The 27,223-nt window shown below is 41.7% G+C and overlaps 2 protein-coding genes across 3 annotated transcripts in view; one reads left to right on the top strand and one right to left on the bottom strand.

The window, feature by feature from the left end:
- The window catches only part of LOC138307697 (F-box and WD repeat domain-containing 11-A-like), an 85,832-nt gene that overhangs the window by 15,196 nt on the left and 43,413 nt on the right, over positions 1–27,223 (top strand). Inside the window, exons 3-5 of one of the 2 annotated variants that reach the window (XM_069248536.1) lie at positions 17,091–17,261; positions 17,941–17,973; positions 22,513–22,682. In XM_069248536.1, the coding sequence (XP_069104637.1) occupies positions 17,091–17,261; positions 17,941–17,973; positions 22,513–22,682 (374 nt within the window). The remainder of the gene's footprint in view (positions 1–17,090; positions 17,262–17,940; positions 17,974–22,512; positions 22,683–27,223) is intronic. The other variant, XM_069248545.1, reaches the window with a different exon arrangement.
- Positions 20,965–22,271, bottom strand: LOC138308481 (uncharacterized protein PFD1115c-like). Its single transcript, XM_069249479.1, has 3 exons — positions 21,919–22,271; positions 21,566–21,579; positions 20,965–21,387 (listed from the first exon to the last, which is right to left on the bottom strand). Exons 1-3 carry the CDS (start codon positions 22,269–22,271, stop codon positions 21,242–21,244), a joined length of 513 nt encoding a protein of 170 aa, XP_069105580.1. The 3' UTR covers positions 20,965–21,241.

Genomic DNA, 27,223 nt, shown 5'->3' with positions numbered 1-27,223 from the left:
TGTAATAACATCTTTCAAATTATAAGTCAAGATTTTAATAAAAAATAAAATGAAAATATTTTCCAGCAATTTTATTTCTGTATTTTGTTTGTCCGTTTCCGGACAAAAAATAGTAAACTGGTTTCTTTGGAAGAGTGCCTATCTTGCCTATTGAAGCTCTAAACTCGAATGTTTCCATTCCAAACACCACTAACTTCCTTTGGCATCCATATACTGTGTAAATTTATTTCTATTCTGCAAAAAGATAGGTATAGGTAACGAGAACGGTCATTCATTTGTTACTACTGGCGTGAAGTTTTTCATTTTGGGTCCCCGTAAATCCATGTTCCATTTGACTGTTTATAGCGACTATTATGATTTTTGGATTTTACTTCATGCCCGAATCTTCAAAGTGATACTATATTTACCGATTGACACACCTTTAGATTGATACACTACAAGTAAACACTCAGAAAGGTTCCAGACGAAGTATTTGCTCGAATGCCGATGTCAGAAGCGAGTTATAATAGATGGGTACGGAGAAATAAAATAGGACGGTCTACGTTAAACCTTGAGCAATGTTGTCTTTTGGCACAAAAACTTTGTAAAGGATCTACAGAAAGGAAGCTAAAGTTATCTGTGTAGTCCTCTATCAGCTATATATGTAGCAGACTTAATTACATAACATCAGTGAATTACAGGGCCAAAATCATTAAAACTGTCTCATTCTACCATCCACCCTTCACCTATAAGGTTCACAGGTTAGAGACATTCAGGGGACAGATGTAAGGGTCACAGGTTAGAGACATTTAGGGGAAAGATATAAGGGTCACAGGTTATAGACATTCACGGGACAGATGTAAGGGTCACAGGTTACAGACATTCAGGGGTCGGATGTAAGTGTCACAGGTTAGAGACATTCAGGGGTCGGATGTAAGTGTCACAGGTTAGAGACATTCAGGGGACAGATGTAAGGGTCACAGGTTAGAGACATTTAGGGGACAGATGTAAGGGTCACAGGTTAGAGACATTTAGGGGAAAGATATAAGGGTCACAGGTTATAGACATTCACGGGACAGATGTAAGGGTCACAGGTTACAGATATTCAGGGGTCGGATGTAAGTGTCACAGGTTAGAGACATTCAGGGGTCGGATGTAAGTGTCACAGGTTACAGACATTCAGTGGTCAGATGTAAGGGTCACAGGTTAGAAACATTCAGGGATCAGATGTAAGGGTCATAGGTTACAGACATTCAGGGGACAGATGTAAGGGTCACAGGTTACAGACATTCAGAGGTCAGATGTTAGGGTCACAGGTTAGAGACATCTAGGGGACAGATGTAAGGGTCACAGGTTACAGACATTAAGGGGACAGATGTAAGGGTCACAGGTTACAGACATTCAGGGATCAGATGTAAGGGTCACAGGTTACAGATATTCAGGGGACAGATGTAAGGGTCACAGGTTAGAAACATTCAGGGATCAGATGTAAGGGTCATAGGTTAGAAACATTCAGGGGACAGATGTAAGGGTCACAGGTTAGAGACATTCAGGGGTCAGATGTAAGGGTCACAAGTTAGGGACATTCAGGGGTCAGATGTAAGTGTCACAGGTTAGGGACATTCAGGGGACAGATGTAAGGGTCACAGGTTAGAAACATTCAGGGATCAGATGTAAGGGTCATAGGTTAGAAACATTCAGGGGACAGATGTAAGGGTCACAGGTTAGAGACATTCAGGGGTCAGATGTAAGGGTCACAAGTTAGGGACATTCAGGGGTCAGATGTAAGGGTCACAGGTTAGAGACATTGAGGGGACAGATGTAAGGGTCACAGGTTACAGACATTCAGGGGACAGATGTAAGAGTCACAGGTTAGAAACATTCAGGGATCAGATGTAAGGGTCACAGGTTACAGACATTCAGGGGACAGATGTAAGGGTCACAGGTTACAGACATTCAGGGGACAGATGTAAGGGTCACAGGTTACAGACATTCAGGGGTCAGATGTAAGGTACACAGGTTAGGGGCATTCAGGGGTCAGATGTAAAAGTCACAGATTAGAAACTTTCAGGGGTCAAATGTAAGGGTCACAGGTTAGAGACATTCAGGGGTCAGATGTAAGGGTCACAAGTTAGGGACATTCAGGGGTCAGATGTAAGGGTCACAGGTTAGGGACATTCAGGGAACAGATGTAAGGGTCACAGAATTGGCACAAATAAATAAAGAAAATAAATAAATAAATAAGGAGACATTTATGCTGTTTGAAGTTCACAAATAAATTGCTGCGAAGATGAAATTTTATACAAGTACAATAGTGTTTTACCTGTAAATCATGAAATAAGATCGCTGTGTAAATGTTGTTGGACACGAAAATGTAAAAAAAAAAAAAAGAATGCCATGAAAATAATAAAAATAGTTTATAGTAGACTTGGCAAAAATAAATTCCTGCACAGAAAACCTTTTAATAGATATAGACTGCAAGGAGCTACCATGTGTGTGCGAGCATGAGGTGATGAGGTGTGGATACATATTGTCTGGCGATCAGTCCATATTATATTTGGAGGTGATTTCTCCAGTCTAGTCTATATAGCCTCACATGTGGTTGGCAGTATCAGTATTCATAATTGGGTAGTCTCTATCTACTACCTAGAGATCCCCTGACCAGTATTGGGTAGTCTCTATCTACTACCTAGAGATCCCCTGACCAGTATTGGGTATAGTCTCTATCTACTACCTAGAGATCCCCTGACCAGTATTGGATATAGTCTCTATCTATTATCTAGAGAGCCCCTGACCAGTGTTGGGTTTAGTCTCTATCTACTACTTAGAGATCTCCTGACCAGTGTTGGGTAGTATTTACTACCTAGAGATCCCCTGACCAGTATTGGGTATAGTCTCTATCTACTATCTAGAGAGCCCCTGACCAGTATTGGGTATAGTCTCTATCTACTACCTAGAGATCCCCTGACCAGTGTTGGGTATAGTCTGTATCTACTACCTAGAGATCCCCTGACCAGTATTGGGTATAGTCTCTATCTACTATCTAGAGAGCCCCTGACCAGTGTTGGGTATAGTCTGTATCTACTACCTAGAGATCCCCTGACCAGTGTTGGGTAGTCTGTATCTACTACCTTGAGATCCCCTGACCAGTATTGGGTATAGTCTCTATCTACTATCTAGAGAGCCCCTGACCAGTGTTGGGTATAGTCTGTATCTACTACCTAGAGATCTCCTGACCAGTGTTGGGTAGTCTGTATCTACTACCTAGAGAGCCCCTGACCAGTATTGGGTAGTCTCTATCTACTATCTAGAGAGCCCCTGACCAGTATTGGGTATAGTCTCTATCTACTATCTAGAGATCCCCTGACCAGTATTGGGTATAGTCTGTATCTACTACCTAGAGATCCCCTGACCATGCAGTGTTGGGTATAGTCTCTATCTACTACCTAGAGATCCCCTGACCAGTATTGGGTATAGTCTCTATCTACTACCTAGAGAGCCCCTGACCAGTATTGGGTATAGTCTGTATCTACTACCTAGAGATCCCCTGACCATGCAGTGTTGGGTATAGTCTCTATCTACTACCTAGAGACCCCCTGACCAGTATTGGGTATAGTCTGTATCTACTACCTAGAGATCCCCTGACCAGTATTGGGTATAGTCTGTATCTACTACCTAGAGATCCCCTGACCAGTATTGGGTATAGTCTCTATCTACTACCTAGAGATCCCCTGACCAGTATTGGGTATAGTCTCTATCTACTACCTAGAGATCCCCTGACCAGTGTTGGGTATAGTCTCTATCTACTACCTAGAGATCCCCTGACCAGTGTTGGGTATAGTCTGTATCTACTACTTGGAGATCCCCTGACCAGTATTGGGTATAGTCTGTATCTACTATCTAGATATCCCCTGACCAGTATTGGGTATAGTCTGTATCTACTACCTAGAGAGCCCCTGACCAGTATTGGGTAGTCTCTATCTACTACCTAGAGATCCCCTGACCAGTGTTGGGTATAGTCTGTATCTACTACCTAGAGATCCCCTGACCAGTGTTGGGTATAGTCTGTATCTACTACCTAGAGATCCCCTGACCAGTGTTGGGTATAGTCTGTATCTACTACCTAGAGATCCCCTGACCAGTATTGGGTATAGTCTCTATCTACTACCTAGAGATCCCCTGACCAGTATTGGGTATAGTCTGTATCTACTACCTAGAGATCCCCTGACCAGTATTGGGTATAGTCTCTATCTACTACCTAGAGATCCCCTGACCAGTATTGGGTATAGTCTCTATCTACTACCTAGAGATCCCCTGACCAGTATTGGGTATTGTCTGTATCTACTACCTAGAGATCCCCTGACCAGTGTTGGGTATAGTCTGTATCTACTACCTAGAGATCCCCTGACCAGTGTTGGGTATAGTCTGTATCTACTACCTTGAGATCCCCTGACCAGTGTTGGGTATAGTCTCTATCTACTACCTAGAGATCCCCTGACCAGTATTGGGTATAGTCTCTATCTACTACCTTGAGATCCCCTGACCAGTATTGGGTATAGTCTCTATCTACTATCTAGAGAGCCCCTGACCAGTGTTGGGTATAGTCTGTATCTACTACCTAGAGATCCCTGACCAGTATTGGGTATAGTCTGTATCTACTACCTAGAGATCCCCTGACCAGTATTGGGTATAGTCTGTATCTACTACCTAGAGATCCCCTGACCAGTATTGGGTATAGTCTGTATCTACTACCTAGAGATCCCCTGACCAGTGTTGGGTATAGTCTGTATCTACTACCTAGAGATCCCCTGACCAGTGTTGGGTATAGTCTGTATCTACTACCTAGAGATCCCCTGACCAGTATTGGGTATAGTCTGTATCTACTACCTAGAGAGCCCCTGACCAGTATTGGGTATAGTCTGTATCTACTACCTAGAGATCCCCTGACCATGCAGTGTTGGGTATAGTCTGTATCTACTACCTAGAGATCCCCTGACCAGTATTGGGTATAGTCTGTATCTACTACCTAGAGATCCCCTGACCAGTATTGGGTATAGTCTGTATCTACTACCTAGAGATCCCCTGACCAGTGTTGGGTATAGTCTGTATCTACTACCTAGAGAGCCCCTGACCAGTATTGGGTATAGTCTCTATCTACTACCTAGAGATCCCCTGACCAGTGTTGGGTATAGTCTGTATCTACTACCTAGAGATCCCCTGACCAGTATTGGGTATAGTCTGTATCTACTACCTAGAGATCCCCTGACCAGTATTGGGTATAGTCTGTATCTACTACCTAGAGATCCCCTGACCAGTATTGGGTATAGTCTGTATCTACTACCTAGAGAGCCCCTGACCAGTGTTGGGTATAGTCTGTATCTACTACCTAGAGATCCCCTGACCAGTGTTGGGTATAGTCTGTATCTACTACCTAGAGATCCCCTGACCAGTATTGGGTATAGTCTGTATCTACTACCTAGAGATCCCCTGACCAGTGTTGGGTATAGTCTGTATCTACTACCTAGAGATCCCCTGACCAGTATTGGGTATAGTCTGTATCTACTACCTAGAGATCCCCTGACCTAGATATCCCCTGACCAGTGTTGGGTATAGTCTGTATCTACTACCTAGAGAGCCCCTGACCAGTATTGGGTAGTCTGTATCTACTACCTAGAGATCCCCTGACCAGTGTTGGGTAGAGTCTGTATCTACTACCTAGAGAGCCCCTGACCAGTATTGGGTATAGTCTGTATCTACTACCTAGAGATCCCCTGACCAGTATTGGGTATAGTCTGTATCTACTACCTAGAGATCCCCTGACCAGTATTGGGTATAGTCTGTATCTACTACCTAGAGATCCCCTGACCAGTATTGGGGTATAGTCTGTATCTACTACCTAGAGATCCCCTGACCAGTATTGGGTATAGTCTGTATCTACTACCTAGAGATCCCCTGACCAGTGTTGGGTATAGTCTGTATCTACTACCTAGAGATCCCCTGACCAGTGTTGGGTATAGTCTGTATCTACTACCTAGAGATCCCCTGACCAGTATTGGGTATAGTCTGTATCTACTACCTAGAGATCCCCTGACCAGTATTGGGTATAGTCTGTATCTACTACCTAGAGAGCCCCTGACCAGTATTGGGTATAGTCTGTATCTACTACCTAGAGATCCCCTGACCAGTATTGGGTATAGTCTGTATCTACTACCTAGAGAGAGCCCCTGACCAGTGTTGGGTAGTCTCTGTATCTACTACCTAGAGATCCCCTGACCAGTATTGGGTATAGTCTGTATCTACTACCTAGAGAGCCCCTGACCAGTATTGGGTATAGTCTCTATCTACTACCTAGAGATCCCCTGACCAGTATTGGGTATAGTCTGTATCTACTACCTAGAGATCCCCTGACCAGTATTGGGTATAGTCTGTATCTACTACCTAGAGATCCCCTGACCAGTGTTGGGTATAGTCTGTATCTACTACCTAGAGATCCCCTGACCAGTATTGGGTATAGTCTGTATCTACTACCTAGAGAGCCCCTGACCAGTGTTGGGTATAGTCTGTATCTACTACCTAGAGAGCCCCTGACCAGTATTGGGTAGTCTGTATCTACTACCTAGAGAGCCCCTGACCAGTGTTGGGTAGTCTGTATCTACTACCTAGAGATCCCCTGACCAGTATTGGGTATAGTCTGTATCTACTACCTAGAGATCCCCTGACCAGTGTTGGGTAGAGTCTGTATCTACTACCTAGAGAGACCCCTGACCAGTGTTGGGTATAGTCTCTATCTACTACCTAGAGATCCCCTGACCAGTGTTGGGGATAGTCTGTATCTACTACCTAGAGAGCCCCTGACCAGTATTGGGTAGTCTCTATCTACTACCTAGAGATCCCCTGACCAGTATTGGGCATAGTCTCTATCTACTACCTAGAGAGCCCCTGACCAGTGTTGGGTATAGTCTCTATCTACTACCTAGAGATCCCCTGACCAGTATTGGGTATAGTCTGTATCTACTACCTAGAGATCCCCTGACCAGTGTTGGGTATAGTCTGTATCTACTACCTAGAGATCCCCTGACCAGTATTGGGTATAGTCTGTATCTACTACCTAGAGATCCTTTGACCAGTTTTGGGTAGTCTCTTTTATCTACTATATAGAGATCCCCCTGACCAGTGTTGGGTATAGTCTGTATCTACTACCTAGAGATCCCCTGACCAGTGTTGGGTAGTCTGTATCTACTACCTAGAGATCCCCTGACCAGTATTGGGTATAGTCTCTATCTACTACCTAGAGATCCCCTGACCAGTATTGGGTATAGTCTCTATCTACTACCTAGAGAGCCCCTGACCAGTATTGGGTATAGTCTCTATCTACTACCTAGAGAGCCCCTGACCAGTATTGGGTATAGTCTGTATCTACTACCTAGAGATCCCCTGACCAGTATTGGGTATAGTCTGTATCTACTACCTAGAGATCCCCTGACCAGTATTGGGTATAGTCTGTATCTACTACCTAGAGATCCCCTGACCAGTGTTGGGTATAGTCTGTATCTACTACCTAGAGATCCCCTGACCAGTGTTGGGTATAGTCTGTATCTACTACCTAGAGATCCCCTGACCAGTATTGGGTATAGTCTGTATCTACTACCTAGAGATCCCCTGACCAGTATTGGGTAGTCTCTTTATCTACTACCTAGAGATCCCCTGACCAGTGTTGGGTATAGTCTGTATCTACTACCTAGAGATCCCCTGACCAGTATTGGGTATAGTCTGTATCTACTACCTAGAGAGCCCCTGACCAGTGTTGGGTAGTCTGTATCTACTACCTAGAGATCCCCTGACCAGTATTGGGTATAGTCTGTATCTACTACCTAGAGATCCCCTGACCAGTATTGGGTATAGTCTGTATCTACTACCTAGAGATCCCCTGACCAGTATTGGGTATAGTCTGTATCTACTACCTAGAGATCCCCTGACCAGTATTGGGTATAGTCTGTATCTACTACCTAGAGATCCCCTGACCAGTATTGGGTATAGTCTGTATCTACTACCTAGAGATCCCCTGACCAGTATTGGGTATAGTCTGTATCTACTACCTAGAGATCCCCTGACCAGTGTTGGGTATTCGTCTGTATCTACTACCTAGAGAGCCCCTGACCAGTATTGGGTAAGTCTGTATCTACTACCTAGAGAGCCCCTGACCAGTGTTGGGTATAGTCTGTATCTACTACCTAGAGAGCCCCTGACCAGTATTGGGTAGTCTGTATCTACTACCTAGAGAGCCCCTGACCAGTATTGGGTATAGTCTGTATCTACTACCTAGAGAGCCCCTGACCAGTGTTGGGTATAGTCTGTATCTACTACCTAGAGATCCCCTGACCAGTATTGGGTATAGTCTCTATCTACTACCTAGAGATCCCCTGACCAGTTTTTGGTAGTCTCTTTTATCTACTACAAATGTATCTAGAGATCCCCTGACCAGTATTGGGTATTGTCTGTATCTACTACCTAGAGATCCCCTGACCAGTGTTGGGTATAGTCTGTATCTACTACCTAGAGATCCCCTGACCAGTATTGGGTATAGTCTCTATCTACTACCTAGAGATCCCCTGACCAGTATTGGGTATAGTCTGTATCTATACTACCTAGAGATCCCCTGACCAGTATTGGGTATAGTCTGTATCTACTACCTAGAGATCCCCTGACCAGTGTTGGGTATAGTCTGTATCTACTACCTAGAGATCCCCTGACCAGTGTTGGGTATAGTCTGTATCTACTACCTAGAGAGCCCCTGACCAGTGTTGGGTATAGTCTGTATCTACTACCTAGAGATCCCCTGACCAGTATTGGGTAGTCTGTATCTACTACCTAGAGAGCCCCTGACCAGTGTTGGGTAGTCTGTATCTACTACCTAGAGAGCCCCTGACCAGTATTGGGTAGTCTGTATCTACTACCTAGAGAGCCCCTGACCAGTATTGGGTAGTCTGTATCTACTACCTAGAGAGCCCCTGACCAGTATTGGGTAGTCTCTATCTACTACCTAGAGATCCCCTGACCAGTATTGGGTATAGTCTGTATCTACTACCTAGAGATCCCCTGACCAGTATTGGGTATAGTCTCTATCTACTACCTAGAGAGCCCCTGACCAGTATTGGGTATAGTCTGTATCTACTACCTAGAGATCCCCTGACCAGTGTTGGGTATAGTCTGTATCTACTACCTAGAGATCCCCTGACCAGTATTGGGTATAGTCTGTATCTACTACCTAGAGATCCCCTGACCAGTATTGGGTATAGTCTGTATCTACTACCTAGAGATCCCCTGACCAGTGTTGGGTATAGTCTGTATCTACTACCTAGAGATCCCCTGACCAGTGTTGGGTATAGTCTGTATCTACTACCTAGAGAGCCCCTGACCAGTGTTGGGTATAGTCTCTGTATCTACTACCTAGAGATCCCCTGACCAGTGTTGGGTATAGTCTCTATCTACTACCTAGAGATCTGACCCTGACCAGTATTGGGTATAGTCTGTATCTACTACCTACTAGAGAGCCCCTGACCAGTGTTGGGTAGTCTGTATCTACTACCTAGAGATCCCCTGACCAGTATTGGGTAGTCTGTATCTACTACCTAGAGATCCCCTGACCAGTATTGGGTATAGTCTGTATCTACTACCTAGAGAGCCCCTGACCAGTGTTGGGTATAGTCTCTATCTACTACCTAGAGATCCCCTGACCAGTATTGGGTATAGTCTGTATCTACTACCTAGAGATCCCCTGACCAGTATTGGGTATAGTCTGTATCTACTACCTAGAGAGCCCCTGACCAGTATTGGGTATAGTCTGTATCTACTACCTAGAGATCCCCTGACCAGTATTGGGTATAGTCTGTATCTACTACCTAGAGATCCCCTGACCAGTATTGGGTAGTCTTATCTACTACTAGAACCCTGACCATATTGAGTCTGTATCTATACAGAGATCCCCTGACCAGTGTTGGGTATAGTCTGTATCTACTACCTAGAGATCCCCTGACCAGTGTTGGGTATAGTCTGTATCTACTACCTAGAGATCCCCTGACCAGTATTGGGTATAGTCTCTATCTACTACCTAGAGAGCCCCTGACCAGTGTTGGGTATAGTCTGTATCTACTACCTAGAGAGCCCCTGACCAGTATTGGGTATAGTCTGTATCTACTACCTAGAGAGCCCCTGACCAGTATTGGGTAATCTGTATCTACTACCTAGAGAGCCCCTGACCAGTATTGGGTAGTCTGTATCTACTACCTAGAGAGCCCCTGACCAGTATTGGGTAGTCTGTATCTACTACCTAGAGAGCCCCTGACCAGTGTTGGGTAGTCTGTATCTACTACCTAGAGATCCCCTGACCAGTGTTGGGTAGAGTCTGTATCTACTATTTAGAGAGCCCCTGACCAGTATTGGGTATAGTCTGTATCTACTACCTAGAGATCCCCTGACCAGTATTGGGTATAGTCTCTATCTACTACCTAGAGATCCCCTGACCAGTATTGGGTAGAGTCTGTATCTACTACCTAGAGAGCCCCTGACCAGTATTGGGTATAGTCTGTATCTACTACCTAGAGAGCCCCTGACCAGTGTTGGGTAGTCTGTATCTACTACCTAGAGAGCCCCTGACCAGTATTGGGTAGTCTGTATCTACTACCTAGAGAGCCCCTGACCAGTATTGGGTAGAGTCTGTATCTACTACCTAGAGAGCCCCTGACCAGTGTTGGGTAGTCTCTATCTACTACCTAGAGAGCCCCTGACCAGTATTGGGTATAGTCTGTATCTACTACCTAGAGATCCCCTGACCAGTGTTGGGTATAGTCTGTATCTACTACCTAGAGATCCCCTGACCAGTATTGGGTATAGTCTGTATCTACTACCTAGAGATCCCCTGACCAGTATTGGGTATAGTCTCTATCTACTACCTAGAGAGCCCCTGACCAGTGTTGGGTATAGTCTGTATCTACTACCTAGAGAGCCCCTGACCAGTGTTGGGTATAGTCTGTATCTACTACCTAGAGAGCCCCTGACCAGTATTGGGTAGTCTGTATCTACTACCTAGAGAGCCCCTGACCAGTATTGGGTAGTCTGTATCTACTACCTAGAGAGCCCCTGACCAGTATTGGGTAGTCTGTATCTACTACCTAGAGAGCCCCTGACCAGTATTGGGTATAGTCTGTATCTACTACCTAGAGAGCCCCTGACCAGTATTGGGTAGAGTCTGTATCTACTATTTAGAGAGCCCCTGACCAGTGTTGGGTATAGTCTCTATCTACTACCTAGAGATCCCCTGACCAGTATTGGGTATAGTCTGTATCTACTACCTAGAGAGCCCCTGACCAGTATTGGGTATAGTCTCTATCTACTACCTAGAGAGCCCCTGACCAGTATTGGGTATAGTCTGTATCTACTACCTAGAGAGCCTCTGACCAGTGTTGGGTAGTCTGTATCTACTACCTAGAGAGCCCCTGACCAGTATTGGGTAGTCTGTATCTACTACCCAGAGATCCCCTGACCAGTATTGGGTAGAGTCTGTATCTACTACCTAGAGAGCCCCTGACCAGTGTTGGGTATAGTCTGTATCTACTACCTAGAGATCCCCTGACCAGTATTGGGTATAGTCTGTATCTACTACCTAGAGAGCCCCTGACCAGTATTGGGTATAGTCTCTATCTACTACCTAGAGAGCCCCTGACCAGTATTGGGTATAGTCTGTATCTACTACCTAGAGAGCCCCTGACCAGTATTGGGTAGTCTGTATCTACTACCTAGAGAGCCCCTGACCAGTATTGGGTAGTCTGTATCTACTACCTAGAGAGCCCCTGACCAGTATTGGGTAGTCTGTATCTACTACCTAGAGATCCCCTGACCAGTGTTGGGTATAGTCTCTATCTACTACCTAGAGAGCCCCTGACCAGTATTGGGTATAGTCTGTATCTACTACCTAGAGAGCCCCTGACCAGTATTGGGTATAGTCTGTATCTACTACCTAGAGAGCCCCTGACCAGTATTGGGTATAGTCTGTATCTACTACCTAGAGATCCCCTGACCAGTATTGGGTAGAGTCTGTATCTACTACCTAGAGAGCCCCTGACCAGTGTTGGGTAGTCTGTATCTACTACCTAGAGAGCCCCTGACCAGTATTGGGTAGTCTGTATCTACTACCTAGAGAGCCCCTGACCAGTGTTGGGTAGTCTGTATCTACTACCTAGAGATCCCCTGACCAGTATTGGGTATAGTCTGTATCTACTATTTAGAGATCCCCTGACCAGTGTTGGGTATAGTCTCTATCTACTACCTAGAGATCCCCTGACCAGTGTTGGGTATAGTCTGTATCTACTACCTAGAGATCCCCTGACCAGTATTGGGTATAGTCTGTATCTACTACCTAGAGAGCCCCTGACCAGTATTGGGTATAGTCTGTATCTACTACCTAGAGAGCCCCTGACCAGTATTGGGTAGTCTCTATCTACTACCTAGAGAGCCCCTGACCAGTGTTGGGTATAGTCTGTATCTACTACCTAGAGAGCCCCTGACCAGTGTTGGGTATAGTCTGTATCTACTACCTAGAGATCCCCTGACCAGTGTTGGGTATAGTCTCTATCTACTACCTAGAGATCCCCTGACCAGTATTGGGTATAGTCTCTATCTACTACCTAGAGATCCCCTGACCAGTATTGGGTATAGTCTGTATCTACTACCTAGAGATCCCCTGACCAGTGTTGGGTATAGTCTGTATCTACTACCTAGAGATCCCCTGACCAGTGTTGGGTATAGTCTGTATCTACTACCTAGAGAGCCCCTGACCAGTATTGGGTATAGTCTCTATCTACTACCTAGAGATCCCCTGACCAGTATTGGGTATAGTCTGTATCTACTACCTAGAGATCCCCTGACCAGTATTGGGTATAGTCTGTATCTACTACCTAGAGATCCCCTGACCAGTATTGGGTATAGTCTGTATCTACTACCTAGAGATCCCCTGACCAGTATTGGGTATAGTCTGTATCTACTACCTAGAGATCCCCTGACCAGTATTGGGTATAGTCTGTATCTACTACCTAGAGATCCCCTGACCAGTGTTGGGTATAGTCTCTATCTACTACCTATAGAGAGCCCCTGACCAGTATTGGGTATTGGTATAGTCTCTATCTACTACCTAGAGATCCCCTGACCAGTATTGGGTATAGTCTCTATCTACTACCTAGAGAGCCCCTGACCAGTATTGGGTATAGTCTCTATCTACTACCTAGAGATCCCCTGACCAGTATTGGGTATAGTCTCTATCTACTACCTAGAGATCCCCTGACCAGTATTGGGTATAGTCTGTATCTACTACCTAGAGATCCCCTGACCAGTGTTGGGTATAGTCTGTATCTACTACCTAGAGAGCCCCTGACCAGTGTTGGGTAGTCTGTATCTACTACCTAGAGAGCCCCTGACCAGTATTGGGTATAGTCTGTATCTACTACCTAGAGAGCCCCTGACCAGTATTGGGTATAGTCTGTATCTACTACCTAGAGATCCCCTGACCAGTATTGGGTAGTCTCTATCTACTACTAGAGATCCCCTGACCAGTGTTGGGTAGTCTTCTATCTACTACCTAGAGATCCCCTGACCAGTATTGGGTATAGTCTGTATCTACTACCTAGAGATCCCCTGACCAGTATTGGGTAGAGTCTGTATCTACTACCTAGAGAGCCCCTGACCAGTATTGGGTAGTCTCTATCTACTACCTAGAGAGCCCCTGACCAGTATTGGGTAGTCTCTATCTACTACCTAGAGATCCCCTGACCAGTATTGGGTAGTCTCTATCTACTACCTGGAGAGCCCCTGACCAGTATTGGGTATAGTCTCTATCTACTATCTAGAGAGCCCCTGACCAGTATTGGGTATAGTCTCTATCTACTACCTTGAGAGCCCCTGACCAGTTTTGGGTATAGTCTCTATCTACTACCTAGAGAGCCCCTGACCAGTATCGGGTAGTTTTTATGTGGTAATCGGTGATATAGAATTGCCAATATGCTTTATTTACTTTTTGAGATATGGACAAATATTCACTAGACAAGAGCCCTTGAAATCTCAAACTGAATGTTCAATAGGGTGTATGTACGAGAGAATTTCCAGATACTCTTACATAAGTGCATTTTGATGTGGCAACGATTCCGTGTAAACCCTTGCATGGGCTGAATCACTTGATTAGTATTCAACATGTCAAGATTGAAACTGTTTAGCTGGGGTGGTGATATTATAGGAAATGTATCGTTAGCTTGATTAATTCTGTATTACCTACGTATGTAATGTATTTGTTAGTGTAGCAGGTTTTAATTTTACATAGTGATACGGTCTCCTTCTTGCTTTACGCTATGCGGAATATCCTTTAAGCTCAGTTTGTAGAGTGGCGGACTAGTAAGTCCAGGGTCGCGGATTCGAGAATTTCTGGCGGCACACTACTCTTACTCTGTTACATTAGCTTGATTATACTGCATTAGGTTATAGTCCTTACTTTGTTAATGTTATGTAGCATTATGTGTATTGAATTAACTTGATTCTAAGTCTAGGTGGAGGAAATCCTGGCTGGAATCCCATCAGTGTTATACATGTTTAATGCAACAGTATTTCAACTTAACTTAATCTCCAGTAGCTTTCTAGATCAAGCTTAACAATGGCTGACTACTTCATCCTAACAATGAATTTATGTAAATTCATGATTTAATATATATTCCTTCTGAGTACTAGACCAACTGAATTCAACTCTTTTTAATACAGAAAAATCAATAGTTGATTAGGGTTTGTCTCCATTAGTTGATTTCATCGTTGGCTTTGAGTTGTGTTCCAAAGTTCTAAAGGAATTCCAGACAGTTAATGTGAATTTTTAATTAGGACGAGAATCAACCACGTCTGTGCTGTTGTTAATGCTTCCAATAACTCTTCATGAAAAACAAACCGATTAAATGACTATTTCTTCTGTTTTTATACACCTCCCAGGTTTTGGTATACAATAATAGATCAGAAAGGTGACTACCATAGTTATAGGCCCCCTCATCTCTATGTTCAATTGTGGTTAGTTTTTATAGGCCCCCTCATCTCTATGTTCAATTGTGGTTAGTTTTTATAGGCCCCCTCATCTCTATGTTCAATTGTGGTTAGTTTTTATAGGCCCCCTCATCTCTATGTTCAATTGTGGTTAGTTTTTATAGGCCCCCTCATCTCTATGTTCAATTGTGGTTAGTTTTTATAGGCCCCCCTCATCTCTATGTTCAATTGTGGTTAGTTTTTATAGGCCCCCTCATCTCTATGTTCAATTGTGGTTAGTTTTTATAGGCCCCCTCATCTCTATGTTCAATTGTGGTTAGTTTTTATAGGCCCCCTCATCTCTATGTTCAATTGTGGTTAGTTTTTATAGGCCCCCTCATCTCTATGTTCAATTGTGGTTAGTTTTTATAGGCCCCCTCATCTCTATGTTCAATTGTGGTTAGTTTTTATAGGCCCCCTCATCTCTATGTTCAATTGTGGTTAGTTTTTATAGGCCCCCCTCATCTCTATGTTCAATTGTGGTTAGTTTTTATAGGCCCCCTCATCTCTATGTTCAATTGTGGTTAGTTTTTATAGGCCCCCTCATCTCTATGTTCAATTGTGGTTAGTTTTTATAGGCCCCCTCATCTCTATGTTCAATTGTGGTTAGTTTTTATAGGCCCCCTCATCTCTATGTTCAATTGTGGTTAGTTTTTATAGGCCCCCTCATCTCTATGTTCAATTGTGGTTAGTTTTTATAGGCCCCCTCATCTCTATGTTCAATTGTGGTTAGTTTTTATAGGCCCCCTCATCTCTATGTTCAATTGTGGTTAGTTTTTATAGGCCCCCTCATCTCTATGTTCAATTGTGGTTAGTTTTTATAGGCCCCCTCATCTCTATGTTCAATTGTGGTTAGTTTTTTTATAGGCCCCCTCATCTCTATGTTCAATTGTGGTTAGTTTTTATAGGCCCCCTCATCTCTATGTTCAATTGTGGTTAGTTTTTATAGGCCCCCTCATCTCTATGTTCAATTGTGGTTAGTTTTTATAGGCCCCCTCATCTCTATGTTCAATTGTGGTTAGTTTTTATAGGCCCCCTCATCTCTATGTTCAATTGTGGTTAGTTTTTTATAGGCCCCCTCATCTCTATGTTCAATTGTAGTTAGTTTTTATAGGCCCCCTCATCTCTATGTTCAATTGTGGTTAGTTTTTATAGGCCCCCTCATCTCTATGTTCAATTGTGGTTAGTTTTTATAGGCCCCCTCATCTCTATGTTCAATTGTGGTTAGTTTTTATAGGCCCCATCTCTATGTTCATTGTGTAGTTTTATGCCCCCTCATCTCTATGTTCAATTGTGGTTAGTTTTTATAGGCCCCCTCATCTCTATGTTCAATTGTGGTTAGTTTTTATAGGCCCCCTCATCTCTATGTTCAATTGTGGTTAGTTTTTATAGGCCCCCTCATCTCTATGTTCAATTGTGGTTAGTTTTTATAGGCCCCCTCATCTCTATGTTCAATTGTGGTTAGTTTTTATAGGCCCCCTCATCTCTATGTTTCAATTGTGGTTAGTTTTTATAGGCCCCCTCATCTCTATGTTCAATTGTGGTTAGTTTTTATAGGCCCCCTCATCTCTATGTTCAATTGTGGTTAGTTTTTATAGGCCCCCTCATCTCTATGTTCAATTGTGGTTAGTTTTTATAGGCCCCCTCATCTCTATGTTCAATTGTGGTTAGTTTTTATATAGGCCCCCTCATCTCTATGTTCAATTGTGGTTAGTTTTTATAGGCCCCCTCATCTCTATGTTCAATTGTGGTTAGTTTTTATAGGCCCCCTCATCTCTATGTTCAATTGTGGTTAGTTTTTATAGGCCCCCTCATCTCTATGTTCAATTGTGGTTAGTTTTCATTTGTTATCTGTTTTTGACCTTTATTTTGATGGATTTTTTTTCAATCAATGAATTAATTTAGGGTTATAATCAACAAGTTCTGTAAGTAGATGAAAATTATTTGAATAAACGTTATGAAATCGTTTCAGAGTTGTCAGTTGATTTATAAATGTGGTGTAACCGTTTCAGAGATGTCAGTTGATGGAGAACCTTTTGAGGCGGAGTGGACACAACCAGTTCCAGTTCCTTTACACTGTCATGCAGCCCAATGTCCACCGTGATTTTATCTATAACGCCAAAAGTCACTTTCCTGGAATGGACTTTAAGTCTGTCAGTACACCAGCAATGAGGGAGGCACAGGTAGGTCTTAATTGTCACTTTTGTTGGAGTTCATTTATACAGCACAGTTGACCTGGTGAGAGCTGTAGAGCACATTATTATTTAACTGTAAACCAATCTTCTTTCACATTAGATGTACTTATGTAAATCTTGTGAATATTGTGAATCTTGTTTATTCACGAAAGTCTCTGTAAATTAAATTCTACATAATTTATATTGATATGAAGTTTTATTCACTTTTTAAATCCACGAAATTTGGTCCTCATGAACCTAATTTTAAATTGAAATTGCATCATTTAGTAGTCGCAAAACAAATTTGGTTTACAGAACCGAAATATTGATCAATATGAATACAAAGTTTCTCATGCAGTTCTATCAAATTTTATTTGGATGAGGGATTATAGTCTAATGTAAAATGTCAGTGGTACATTTATATAATGATTGCCTTCTTAATTCTTTTACGAGGAAATTCTAATAATTATGAACTCTGGTGATTTTGTGGTTTGTATCATCTGTACACATGTGTGACAATGGTCTTTATAAGAACAAAACTACAATTTTAATGACAGAATTTACTATTATCATTATATAGTAATATTGGAGTGCTCCTATTGGTTATAACGTCTGGTCTGAAAAGTAGGGTCACATTACATGTATAAAGTATTCAACATTTGTATAAAACTTTTTTATTATGTAACAGCGAAGGGACCGAGAGAAACAAAATGAAAAGCGGGTACAGTATGATAGAGTTATCAAGTTTGTGTGGTAATCAAGATTGATTACATAGAGACTAAGACTTAAAAATCACAACAGCTTGGGGATAGTGGCTGCAAAAATCACTAATCTACAGAATGGCGACACACAATTATAGCTTATGTATACAAGTGTTCATAGAGTGTAGATTTCTGTGTAGTTTCTTTTTCTATCTCGATGTACATGTATTACCTAATTCAATGAAATATTGCAAAAATAGAATTTTAGGTCAATTAAAAATTTCATCAAAATATTTATTTATTTTAAGGATGATTATTAACACCAAAGATTAATTGCTATGTCAATTAAAGTCTGATATCCCTACTGTTAGAATGTGCTTTAATTAGTATTGTTATCTTTAATGATTTTCCGATGGTTATAAACTCACATATTGGAGGGAACAAACCATATCAATGTTGGGTGACTTTGGTGGAGGTATTTATTTTTATAATGTACTGTCTCCTGTATTTTGGACATTAATATGTTGGTTTTGAGATACCAAAATGATGTGTGTCAAGTACAATTTACTGTCGATTAATCTCACCTTCTGATGATTGTGATGTCATCTTTCGACATGATCTTTCTTTCGTCACAATCATCGGAAGGTGGGATTAATCCAACGTAAATTATACTTTATCCATGTTTTGATATCTTGAAACTGACGTATTGGATTTTCCTGCAGCTTTACATGTATAATCCCTAATGCTTTGCTTTGTGCGTAATTTTGACTTATTATAGTTGATAAGGTTAGATATTTTACTTACATCTTTATTCCTTATCAGTAGGCTTGTTACATCATATCATTGACCAAATGAAATTAATTAATAATATATGAATAATGTCATCTTACATACCATAGATCTACCAGGCTTGTGTTCATACATCCTCAGCCTGCCCTTATACATCTATTAGTAGCCTCTAGTAGAGAAATCAAATTTGTTTAAATTCTCTTTATTTTCATTGGGGAAGAAAATTTAATATATTTATATGTTTAAGCCATAGAAATAAAAAATACATTATCAATTGAAATTGTCTCTTAAATTTTAATATTATCTATATCTATGATACAAACAGTACTTGAAATTAAGTATTTGATTAAAATTGGAATAAGACGCCATGAATTCTGGTGGCTTACAACCACTGGTATTTCAAGTAGGAATCACAGGACTCCCTGTTGTGTAATATTGTGTTCTCCTATCTGTGTCACTATATGTTACCGTGGTGATGTGTTATGTTATCATGGTGATTTGTGGTGTTACCATGGTGATGTTTGATGTTAACATGGTGATGTAATATGTTACCATGGTAATGTGTTAAGTATCCATGGTGATGTGTTATGTTACCATGGTGATGTGTTATGTAACCATAGAGATGGATGATGTTACCATGGTGATGTATGATGTTACCATGGTGTTTTGTAATGTTACCATGGTGATGTGTTATGTTACCATGGTGATGTGTTATGTAACCATAGAGATGGGTGATGTTATCATAGTAATGTATGATGTACATGTTACCATGGTATTGTGTGATGTTACCATAAAGTTGTGTGATGTTACCATGGTGTTAAATAATGTAACCATGGTGATGTGTGTTGTAACCACAGTCATGTTTGTTACCATGGTGATGTTTGTTACCATGGTGATGTGTTATGTAACCATAGAGATGTATGATGTTACCATGGTGTTGTGTGATGTAACCATAAAGATGTGTGATGTTACCATGGTGATGTATGATGCTACCATGGTGTTAAATAATGTAACCATGGTGATGTGTGTTGTAACAACAGTCATGTTTGTTACCATGGTGATGTTTGTTACCATGGTGATGTGTTATGTTACCATGGTGATGTGTTATGTAACCATAGAGATGGGTGATGTTATCATGGTAATGTATGATGTTACCATGGTGTTGTGTGATGTAACCATAAAGATGTGTGATGTTACCATGGTGATGTATGATGCTACCATGGTGTTAAATAATGTAACCATGGTGATGTGTGTTGTAACCACAGTCATGTTTGTTACCATGGTGATGTTTGTTACCATGATGATGTTTGTTACCATGGTGATGTTACCATGGTGATGATATGTGGTGTTACTATGGTGATGTGTGATGTAACCATGGTGTTGTGTGATGTTACCATAGTGATGTGTGATGTTACCACTGTGATGTGTGATGTTACCATGGTGATGTATGATGTTACCATGGTGATGTGTGATGTAACCACTGTGATGTGCGATGTTACCACAGTGATGTGCCATGTAACCTGGTGATGTGTGTTGTTACCATGCATTGATGTTACCATGGTGATGTGTGATGTAACCATGGTGTTGTGTGATGTTACCATAGTGATGTGTGATATTACCACTGTGATGTGTGATGTTACCATGGTGATGTATGATGTTACCATGGTAATGTGTGATGTTACCACTGTGATGTGCGATGTTACCATGGTGATGTGTAATGTTACCATGGTGATGTGTTATGTTACCATGGTGATGTGTTATGTAACCATAGAGATGGGTGATGTTATCATAGTAATGTATGATGTACATGTTACCATGGTGTTGTGTGATGTTACCATAAAGTTGTGTGATGTTAACATGGTGTTAAATAATGTAACCATGGTGATGTGTGTTGTAACCACAGTCATGTTTGTTACCATGGTGATGTTTGTTACCATGGTGATGTGTTATGTAACCATAGAGATGTATGATGTTACCATGGTGTTGTGTGATGTAACCATAAAGATGTGTGATGTTACCATGGTGATGTATGATGCTACAATGGTGTTAAATATTGTAACCATGGTGATGTGTGTTGTAACCACAGTCATGTTTGTTACCATGGTGATGTTTGTTACCATGGTGATGTGTTATATTACCATGGTGATGTGTTATGTAACCATAGAGATGGGTGATATTATCATGGTAATGTATGATGTTACCATGGTGTTGTGTGATGTAACCATAAAGATGTGTGATGTTACCATGGTGATGTATGATGCTACCATGGTGTTAAATAATGTAACTATGGTGATGTGTGTTGTAACCACAGTCATGTTTGTTACCATGGTGATGTGTGTTACCATGATGATGTTTGTTACCATGGTGATGTTACCATGGTGATGATATGTGGTGTTACTATGGTGATGTGTGATGTAACCATGGTGTTGTGTGATGTTACCATAGTGATGTGTGATGTTACCATGGTAATGTATGATGTTACCATGGTGATGTGTGTTGTTACCATGCATTGATGTTACCATAGTGATGTGTGATGTAACCATGGTGTTGTGATGTTACCATAGTGATGTGTAATATTACCACTGTGATTAGTGATGTTACCATGGTGATGTATGATGTTACCATGGTAATGTGTGATGTTACCACTGTGATGTGCGATCTTACCACTATGATGTGCGATATTACCATGGTGACGTGTGTTGTTACCATTGATGTTACCATGGTGATGTGTGATGTTACCATGGTGATATGTGATGTTACCATGGTGATGTGTGATGTTACCATGGTGATGTGTGTTGTTATCATGATGATGTGTGATGTTACCATTGTGATGTGTGCTGTTACCATGGTGATGTGTGTTGTAGCACGGTGATGTGTGTTACCATGTTGATGTTTGTTACCATGGTAATGTTTGTACCATGGTGATGTTACCAAGATGATGTGTGGTGTTACCAAGGTGATGTTACCAAGGTGATGTGTGGTGTCACCAAGGTGATTTTACCAAGTTGATGTTTAGTGCTACCATGGTGATGTTACCAAGGTGATGTGTGGTGTTACCATGGTGATGTTACCAAGGTGATGTGTGGTGTTACCATGGTGATGTTACCAAGATGATGTGTGGTGTAACAATGGTGAAGTTACCAAGGTGATGTGTGGTGTTACCATGGTGACTTTACCAAGATGATGTGTTGTGTAACAATGGTGAAGTTACCAAGGTGATGTGTGGTGTTACCATGATGATGTATGATGTTACCACTGTGATGTGCGATGTTACCATGGTGATGTGTGATGTTACCAAGGTGATGTGTGATGCTACCATGGTGTTGTGTGATGTTACCATAATGATGTGTGATGTTACCACTGTGATGTTTGATGTTACCATGGTGATGTGTGATGTTACCATGGTGTTGTGTGATGTTACCATGGCAATGTGTGATGTTACCCATGTGATGTGCGATGTTACCACTGTGATGTGCGATGTTACCATGGTGATGTGTGATGTTACCATGGTGATGTGTGATGGTACCATGGTGATGTGTAATATTACCATGGCGATGTCTGTTGTTACCAAGGTGATGTGTTATGTTACCACAGTGATATGTGATGTTACCAAGGTGAAGTGTAATGTTACCATGGTGACGTGTGATGTTACCACTGTGATGTGTGATGTTACCATGGTGATGTGTGATGTTACCATGGCAATGTGTGGTGTTACTGTGGTGATGTTTGTTACCATGGTGATGTTACCATGATGGTTTGTAATGTTTCAGAGGAAGCTGAAGCTTTATCGACAGGATAACTACTTTAGGGAGAAAAGTGCTCACCTGAAGGATGATTCCCAGGTGACTCACCTGGCTGAGGAACAGAATGAGATGGGGCTGAGGCTACCCCAGATCCCTAGTGGGGCCAAAATCAACTCTGATAAAGGAACAGATCTCAGGTACGACCTTTAACAGGTTGGGCACAACCCTTCATATGGCTAACAGTTACCCATTTGAGTAACACCTGTTTGTAGTAATCAATAAGTTACCCAAATGAGAAATTCTGTGAAAAGAAAACAAATAATGTTGTTTTAAAAATTATTATCAAAAAGGGCGTCATAATTTTTAGAAGGCCTTGCAACTGATTCAAGACTCTATGTATCTGTGGGTGAAATATCAAATTCTGTTGTCTAACTTTGTTGTAAAATGACAATTTAGGTGCTCTCCATTGACTACAATGTCAAGCCATCAGGGAAATTCAGTGCAAATGTCATAGTTGAATGAAATTTACCTATGTTCTCTTTTTTGCACCATAGTAAGCAATGGAGGTGATTTAGTTTGTGACTTATACCGAAATTGAGACAAGGAAGTCTGTCCCATTTTGATTAGTAATGTACTAAGTTATGTTAGTAATGGTGCCATGTCAAAATTATTACGCCCTTTTTTGATAAAAAAGTTTAAAACAACTTCATATATTTTTTCTTACACAGAATTCCTCATTAGGGTAACTTATTGATTACTCAAACAGGTAACTGTTACTCAAATGGGTAACTGTTACCCATATGTAGGGTTGTGCCCAACCTGTTTAAACTAAGTTAGAAAAATAGAACCATGCAAGCATCTTTTCCTAATCTGAAATAAATTCATATGTCTACAAGAGCTTCTGGTCATCCTCATTGACAAAATCAATCTTGTATATAATGATCAATTTATGTTTGGTGACTAGCCATGACAACAGAGCCTCTATATAACCCTAACTCAGCAAGAAATGGAGGCACGCGAGAACAGACTACTAGACCTTGTTCCTGTGTAACTATAAGAGATCACAGAACAGACTACTAGACTTGTTCCTGTGTAACTATATGAGATCACAGAACAGACTACTAGACCTTGTTCCTGTGTAACTATATGAGATCACAGAACAGACTACTAGACCTTGTTCCTGTGTAACTATATGAGATCACAGAACAGACTACTAGACCTTGTTCCTGTGTAACTATATGAGATCACAGAACAGACTACTAGACCTTGTTCCTGTGTAACTATAAGAGATCACAGAACAGACTACTAGACCTTGTTCCTGTGTAACTATATGAGATCACAGAACAGACTACTAGACCTTGTTACTGTGTAACTATAAGAGATCACAGAACAGACTACTAGACTTGTTACTGTGTAACTATATAGATCACAGAACAGACTACTAGACCTTGTTCCTGTGTAACTATATGAGATCACAGAACAGACTACTAGACCTTGTTCCTGTGTAACTATATGAGATCACAGAACAGACTACTAGACCTTGTTCCTGTGTAACTATAAGAGATCACAGAACAGACTACTAGACCTTGTTCCTGTGTAACTATATGAGATCACAGAACAGACTACTAGACCTTGTTACTGTGTAACTGATCACAGAACAGACTACTAGACCTTGTTCCTGTGTAACTGAAACAGACTACAGACCTTGTTCCTGTAAACTGATCACAGAACAGACTACTAGACCTTGTTCCTGTGTAACTATATGAGATCACAGAACAGACTACTAGACCTTGTTACTGTGTAACTGATCACAGAACAGACTACTAGACCTTGTTCCTGTGTAACTGATCACAGAACAGACTACTAGACCTTGTTCCTGTGTAACTATAAGAGATCACAGAACAGACTACTAGACCTTGTTCCTGTGTAACTATAAGAGATCACAGAACAGACTACTAGACCTTGTTCCTGTGTAACTATAAGAGATCACAGAACAGACTACTAGACCTTGTTCCTGTGTAACTATAGAGATCACAGAACAGACTACTAGACCTTGTTCCTGTGTAACTATAAGAGATCACAGAACAGACTACTAGACCTTGTTCCTGTGTAACTGATCACAGAACAGACTACTAGACCTTGTTCCTGTGTAACTGATCACAGAACAGACTACTAGACCTTGTTCCTGTGTAACTATAAGAGATCACAGAACAGACTACTAGACCTTGTTCCTGTGTAACTATATGAGATCACAGAACAGACTACTAGACCTTGTTCCTGTGTAACTGATCACAGAACAGACTACTAGACCTTGTTCCTGTGTAACTGATCACAGAACAGACTACTAGACCTTGTTCCTGTGTAACTGATCACAGAACAGACTACTAGACCTTGTTCCTGTGTAACTGATCACAGAACAGACTACTAGACCTTGTTCCTGTGTAACTGATCACAGAACAGACTACTAGACCTTGTTCCTGTGTAACTGATCACAGAACAGACTACTAGACCTTGTTCCTGTGTAACTGATCACAGAACAGACTACTAGACCTTGTTCCTGTGTAACTGATCACAGAACAGACTACTAGACCTTGTTCCTGTGTAACTGATCACAGAACAGACTACTAGACCTTGTTCCTGTGTAACTGATCACAGAACAGACTACTAGACCTTGTTCCTGTGTAACTGATCACAGAACAGACTACTAGACCTTGTTCCTGTGTAACTCACAGACAGACTCAGACAGACTACTAGACCTTGTTCCTGTGTAACTGATCACAGAACAGACTACTACAGACCTTGTTCCTGTGTAACTGATCACAGAACAGACTACTAGACCTTGTTCCTGTGTAACTGATCACAGAACAGACTACTAGACCTTGTTCCTGTGTAACTGATCACAGAACAGACTACACAGACCTTGTTCCTGTGTAACTGATCACAGAACAGACTACTAGACCTTGTTCCTGTGTAACTGATCACAGAACAGACTACTAGACCTTGTTCCTGTGTAACTGATCACAGAACAGACTACTAGACCTTGTTCCTGTGTAACTGATCACAGAACAGACTACTAGACCTTGTTCCTGTGTAACTGATCACAGAACAGACTACTAGACCTTGTTCCTGTGTAACTGATCACAGAACAGACTACTAGACCTTGTTCCTGTGTAACTGATCACAGAACAGACTACTAGACCTTGTTCCTGTGTAACTGATCACAGAACAGACTACTAGACCTTGTTCCTGTGTAACTGATCACAGAACAGACTACTAGACCTTGTTCCTGTGTAACTGATCACAGAACAGACTACTAGACCTTGTTCCTGTTAACTGATCACAGAAAGACTACTAGACCTCCTGTGTAACTGATCACAGAACAGACTACTAGACCTTGTTCCTGTGTAACTGATCACAGAACAGACTACTAGACCTTGTTCCTGTGTAACTGATCACAGAACAGACTACTAGACCTTGTTCCTGTGTAACTGATCACAGAACAGACTACTAGACCTTGTTCCTGTGTAACTGATCACAGAACAGACTACTAGACCTTGTTCCTGTGTAACTGATCACAGAACAGACTACTAGACCTTGTTCCTGTGTAACTGATCACAGAACAGACTACTAGACCTTGTTCCTGTGTAACTGATCACAGAACAGACTACTAGACCTTGTTCCTGTGTAACTGATCACAGAACAGACTACTAGACCTTGTTCCTGTGTAACTGATCACAGAACAGACTACTAGACCTTGTTCCTGTGTAACTGATCACAGAACAGACTACTAGACCTTGTTCCTGTGTAACTGATCACAGAACAGACTACTAGACCTTGTTCCTGTGTAACTGATCACAGAACAGACTACTAGACCTTGTTCCTGTGTAACTGATCACAGAACAGACTACTAGACCTTGTTCCTGTGTAACTGATCACAGAACAGACTACTAGACCTTGTTCCTGTGTAACTGATCACAGAACAGACTACTAGACCTTGTTCCTGTGTAACTGATCACAGAACAGACTACTAGACCTTGTTCCTGTGTAACTGATCACAGAACAGACTACTAGACCTTGTTCCTGTGTAACTGATCACAGAACAGACTACTAGACCTTGTTCCTGTGTAACTGATCACAGAACAGATCGACTACTAGACCTTGTTCCTGTGTAACTGATCACAGAACAGACTACTAGACCTTGTTCCTGTGTAACTGATCACAGAACAGACTACTAGACCTTGTTCCTGTGTAACTGATCACAGAACAGACTACTAGACCTTGTTCCTGTGTAACTGATCACAGAACAGACTACTAGACCTTGTTCCTGTGTAACTGATCACAGAACAGACTACTAGACCTTGTTCCTGTGTAACTGATCACAGAACAGACTACTAGACCTTGTTCCTGTGTAACTGATCACAGAACAGACTACTAGACCTTGTTCCTGTGTAACTGATCACAGAACAGACTACTAGACCTTGTTCCTGTGTAACTGATCACAGAACAGACTACTAGACCTTGTTCCTGTGTAACTGATCACAGAACAGACTAATGATCACTACTAGACCTTGTTCCTGTGTAACTGATCACAGAACAGACTACTAGACCTTGTTCCTGTGTAACTGATCACAGAACAGACTACTAGACCTTGTTCCTGTGTAACTGATCACAGAACAGACTACTAGACCTTGTTCCTGTGTAACTGATCACAGAACAGACTACTAGACCTTGTTACTGT

Source organism: Argopecten irradians, chromosome 1 (genome assembly GCF_041381155.1).
Source record: "Argopecten irradians isolate NY chromosome 1, Ai_NY, whole genome shotgun sequence".
Classification (NCBI taxonomy): domain Eukaryota; kingdom Metazoa; phylum Mollusca; class Bivalvia; order Pectinida; family Pectinidae; genus Argopecten; species Argopecten irradians.
Note: the sequence above shows the minus strand (reverse complement) of the source record. Positions and strands in the feature narration are given on the sequence as shown.